This window comes from Lactuca virosa, chromosome 8 (genome assembly GCF_052849685.1).
Source record: "Lactuca virosa cultivar CGN04683 chromosome 8, Lactuca_virosa_CGN04683_v6, whole genome shotgun sequence".
Classification (NCBI taxonomy): Eukaryota; Viridiplantae; Streptophyta; class Magnoliopsida; order Asterales; family Asteraceae; genus Lactuca; species Lactuca virosa.
The window spans coordinates 105,308,110-105,313,647 of NC_136433.1; the positions used below are offsets into that span (position 1 = coordinate 105,308,110).

A 5,538-nucleotide genomic window follows, 5' to 3' on the forward strand; every position below is an offset into this window, starting at 1 on the left:
TATATATATATATATATATATATATATATATATATATATATATATATTTTCTGTTTTGTGTAATGGTTGGGATTACATTTTTAATTTTTAATTTTTTTATAGTTTAGGCAATGTATTCAAGTTATAGTTGGGTAATTTAGGGTCTTTTTAATTGGTTTTGAAATTTTAGTTTGTAAAGTTTGGTCATTCTGTTAATTTATATTAATTTGTTGTGGTTAGAATATAGAAAGTTGTAGTTTGGTCTATTAGGATCTCTCTTTTAACCATTGCTTCTAATTTCTTTCTTATAGTTTGGTAAAAATGATTATTTTGTTTAATTATTAGTTTCATATGTGCTTGGTTTTCATTTTCTTATCGCTTTTCTTCAAACATCCGACTGTTTTTATCATCAACTCGAAGTAAAAACTTATTTTAGGTTTTGCAAATAGGGGACATCAACCATATGGGGATCATCATGTATTAACATTTGTGTTTTTTCACACACACATTAAGAGGGTGAAAATATCAACAACTTAAAGAATTTATATTTTACTACAACGAACTTGCTTAAAATCATATTAAAACTTGTTATGATAACTTTCATTAAAACCTGTTAAGATAACTTTAAGAGAAATTATATATCCTTTTGCTTTTTATTCTTAGTATTTTCCTACCTATTTTAGATGGTGACAAGTGTCATTGAATTTAATTTAAATTTGATTAGGATGTTAAATTTGTATATTTGTCATCATCTTAAATAGATAGGAAGAAAAATAGGAACAAAAGATAGGATGATATTTAATTTCTCTAACTTTAATTATTCTAAATTCTCATACATGATTAATCTACTTAGAAACATATACATTTATAAAGAGTAGTAAAAAATTAATATATCAAAAGAATAGTAATGCAATTTTAGGCATTTCTCAATAACTACATGATACAAATGAAGAATTAATGCATCGTAGTTGTTGCATCAATATCTAACCTTCAAAGTCCAACTGCAACCAATCCATGAAGTGTCACAATACTAATCACCTTCTTGTCTTCATAGATTATAGGCATGAACTGAACAGGGGATCGAAGAGCCTCCATCTTCGTCATTACTTCAACATCCATTCTTTCTGTACTTATAGTTCTTCGGTTCCATCTTTATCAAAAAAAGATCAAATTTTAAGTTCTAAACACATAGATTTCATACTCTTTTTCTCAAAATCAAAGTTATTTATGATAAATGTTACATGTTGCACATTTGGCCAACAATAAGTTTAAAGATCCCATCTTTGCTAGCTTTGAGCGTACGCTTAACATCACCATGAATGTATGTCCCTGTGAAACATACATCATGAAAGTTATAAGAACATTTAACACCTCAATTCCTTATTCTCCACCAATTTTTGAGAAAAAAAATGAATGCAAGACTTTAAGCATACCTCTAAAAAATGATTATCCAAGCTCCCTTTTAACGTGTACAAGAATAGCAATGTACCTCTACTTTTTTTTACTATCCAATAAGAGATATATGAAAGGCTTCCTTTCGACTTAATGCAGAAAAAAAAAGTTACTATGATTTTATAAATGGAGTAGAGCTGATATTTGAGTCAAAATAGAGACATGTAGCCTTTTTAGTGTCAATTATTTGACCAATTATGAAAATACCACATCATTATGTATATTATAAGATGGAGTAAGTTGATATATGAGTCAATTATTTCACCAATTATCAAAATACCATAGAACTATGTATAATGCAAGTAGAGTAAAGCTGATATTTGAGTCAATTATTTGACCAATTATCAAAACACCATATGCTGAAACTGCCCTTAATAGAGGTTTCCGCTAAGATTGCAGATAACATCTCACATGTGGACACTTTTGAACCTGAAAGAGTAGAAAGCTGTGAAAAGCATGTTGACTCCATTGAATGCAGTCAGAAGGAAGCCTTATTGAACCATTTAGTCAGAAAAACAATAGAAAATTAACACACTAAACCTCAGATTCAAGGTCAAGATTTAAAGACAGTGGTTCCTTATTTTCAAAACAAAAACCCACTCAAAAATTCATCACAAAATTCTGATTCAAAAAGCTAAGCACCCACAATTTGATTTTGGTAACCCAACTAGAGACAAAGAAAAAAAAGGAAAAAACTCAAAATGAAAATACTTTAAATAGTCAGAAAGTTGATAAGAAAAGAAGAAACTCAAAGATTTTATGTATTCTTTTCCAAAGCAAATAATGCTGGTGCTAAGTAGTTATTTGCTTTGTCTGGAAAATGTGCAACCTACAAAAAGGAAACACATCTAATAACATCACTTTGTTCTTATATTTTAAAAGATCTACCCAATTAATCTACTCAATTATAAAATACAGTTTTATTTGTTGTATTTATCACATCAACAATGTAAACTACAAATCTATTATAACTTTATATACCAGTTCATACAAATTAGCAAAGTAAACATTACATTTGTTATTTATGGTCTCTAAATATAGCCGACTTTTTTCAAATTTGGTTTCAAAAAAGTTGTCTTACACTTTGGACTCGTATTTTGATGTTTTATAACGAATTTGATGTTCAATTTAAAATGATTATATTACCCTTCATATGACTCCGAACTTCGCTTTCTGGTTGTAACACCCCACTCACCCTAATTAAAACTTGTAAAAGATAAGCTAAGAGTATATCTTACTTGTGATAAAGTAGCCATCAACGGGTTTCTGATGGTGGTCTTGCTTTTTTTCTTGATTTGACACCCAATCAATTCACACTGATACTCCCTGTAAAATCAAATCACTTTCGGATCAAAAATATTTTCAAAGAAAAATGTAGTTGATTTCGCTTATAAAAATGGTTTACATGCAAAAAATAACAACATACTTCCATTGACTTGTTTATTATACCTATGTGAAAAATCTATCCAATTATAGTAGTGTCATCAAATTACAGGGTAATATAACTTCACTATATATAGGTTATTTAATAATAAAACCGAAAGTATAATAAGTTAATACAAAGAGATGAAAACACCATGCTATAAAAACGTTTACACAAAAGTATATTGCTACTTCCCACATTTACTCCTAGTTTGGCTTATAAAAATGAGATATATGCAAGAAATATAATTTTATTTGTTTAGTTATAGCATCTTACTTGCATTTCTTCCAGTTACAGCTTTGTACCTTGAAAAACCTACTCAAATATAGCAACTTTCATTGTATAATTGGTTGGATTTCTAAAAGTATAATGCTTTAATAAGAGAAAGGTGAAAGTACAATGAGTTAACAAACAAATGCACAAAAGTAGGTTATTATTCCCTGCATTCAGTCCTACAAAAATTGCTTACCAATATTCCCATGTCACTTTTTGTATTCTACTAAAAAAAACAATGAACCAATGATGTAATTAGTGGTGCGGCTGTATTGTTGGTAGCCTTGATTGCTGAAGAATTGGAACCATAACTTGGTTCTGTTGCTGGTGCTGCAACTGATCTGCATAGTTGAAAGGGTGAAGACGGGAATAAATGAAAGTAAAATGTTGCTATTTGTTGCATTTAACCGAAAACCTAACCTTGAAAGGAAAAGCATATTGATCATAAACTGACAAATACCTCTCCTGTCGATCTTCAAGTTATGTAAGATTGTGATACCTTCCATCTGGAATCCCATGACAAATAACCTCATTCACAGACCTGTGGGCATATAAATAACCCGTGTTAATGAAAAGAAAGTAGGATACGTGGGATTCATAAAGACTGAAAATGTTGTTCTACTGGTATACTCTGTATGGGTGAACATATTGAAAATGAATTCAAAGAGGGCAAGTTAAAATCACCTGAAATTCAAATGGATGACAGTTCGATCTCTTTGGCTTCTCATAAACATAAAACAAAGTATTTCATTGCTTCTATCAATTCAAACTTGTCTTTCCCTACCACTAACTTGTCCATCAATTCGTTTATATAACCATCTTTAGAAAAAGCAAAAAAAGTAAAGGTTAAATCAATCCAAATGAAAAGGGCGTAGAGTATTATGAAAAGATTGTCTTTCCATGAGATAAAAACTTGAGAATGAGAAAGGAGTAGTAGTTGATGCAGTTCGGTCAACCCTGTTACTAGGGGTGTTGACCAGGTAAATTTTTTGGGTTTTGGGTAATTCGGATCGGGTAATTCGGGGTTTTCATGTTAAAAAAATACCTGTTACCCGACCCGAATGAAATTTGGGTAATTGGGGTTTAGGTAATTCGGGTAGTAGGTCGGGTTTAGGTAATTCGAGTATTACCCAAAAATAAATGTAATGAAGGAAATATGTGAAACATCCCAAAAATACGATCCAAAAATTTCTTTTTAAATCATTAACAAAAACCATAATTATCAATTCATTTCATTCATAAACAAAAGTCGCTATATCAAATCAGAGTATCATCTCAAAACATGTTCATTTTATCAGAGTAAAACATCCCAGGCTAAAACTTTTTGGTGTGTGCAATACAGTCATCCCGAGCTCTTCCCTCCGCTACCGGAAGTACCTGAAACCAAAACTGAAACCGTAAGCACGAAGCTTAGTGAGTTCCCCAACCTACCACATAACCACATACTGGGCCCGCCCGCTGCATCGTGAATTTCCCGACATCGGACTCGTTCCGGCATCGGGCCCCGCCTGGCATCGAGTCTCGCTCGGTATACATATATGTTTCTCTTAGGCCTCGCCTTTCTCCGGGCCCCGCCCGCTATACATATACAATCACATAAACATACTAGCACATATATCATACATACTCTACTGTATTCCTGTTCTAAGGCCTCACCTAACTTGGGCCTCGCCCCTGTTCTGCTATTGATGAGTTGTGGAACCCCGTCCACACTCCTGCTGATAGTGAGATTCGGGTCCCCGCCCACACTCACTTCTCTCCTACCACGGGCCCCGCCCCTGCTATGCTAATGATGAGATATGGAACCCCGTCCATACTCAGCTAGTGATGAGATACGAGACCTCGCCCGCACTCACCTCCCTACCAGGCACATACAAGTATCAAACATACAACAAGTATAATCTAACATGCAAACATTCCTCGGGTACCACCCGACATCGGACCTTGGTCCGAAATTACGTACTAGCATACAATGCCTAGGGCTAACCCCGGGTCTTCCTACCATACATAAACTAAATGGGTTGGCATTATGGTCGTAGACCCATGCACACAATGAGGAGCTCACCTCGCACTGCTGAAGTCCTGCTGATACTCTTCTGGCTGCTAACTGGCAATTCCCCGAACTGCTAATCCTTCGGCTCCCCGAGCTATCGGTAACAAAATACACTTAGTCCCAAAATGTCCTCAAACGTCAAACTAGGTCAACCTTGGTCGAAGTCAAAGTCAATGGTCAAAGTTAACGCTTCGAGTTGACTCAACTCGCCGAGTTGCTCCTTCAACTCGTCGAGTTCTAAAACTCAGAATCCTGAAATCGCGATCCAACTCGTCGAGTCAGCCCCTGACTCGCCGAGTTCCCTGGCTACTCATGGTCGCGATTTATCAAAAATGAACTCGTCGAGTCATTCCTCTGA

General features: G+C 34.0%; 1 protein-coding gene across 1 annotated transcript; it reads right to left on the minus strand.

The window, feature by feature from the left end:
• Positions 1 to 969: 969 nt before the first annotated feature.
• Positions 970 to 3,926, minus strand: LOC145130693 (putative arabinose 5-phosphate isomerase). The gene is made up of 6 exons (XM_079065459.1): positions 3,919 to 3,926; positions 3,627 to 3,668; positions 2,670 to 2,757; positions 1,469 to 1,520; positions 1,221 to 1,308; positions 970 to 1,129 (listed from the first exon to the last, which is right to left on the minus strand). The coding sequence occupies exons 1-6, from the start codon at positions 3,924 to 3,926 to the stop codon at positions 970 to 972; spliced, it is 438 nt and encodes a 145-aa protein (XP_078921585.1).
• Positions 3,927 to 5,538: the final 1,612 nt, after the last annotated feature.

Excerpts from the sequence above, each read along its gene's own strand:
- LOC145130693 (XM_079065459.1), bottom strand. Across the intron at positions 2,758-3,626 it reads CATGGGATTCCAGATGGAAG|GGAGTATCAGTGTGAATTGA; the intron begins GTATCACAATCT and ends TTGATTTTACAG. Across the intron at positions 1,521-2,669 it reads TGATGGCTACTTTATCACAA|TCGAAAGGAAGCCTTTCATA; the intron begins GTAAGATATACT and ends TTCTGCATTAAG.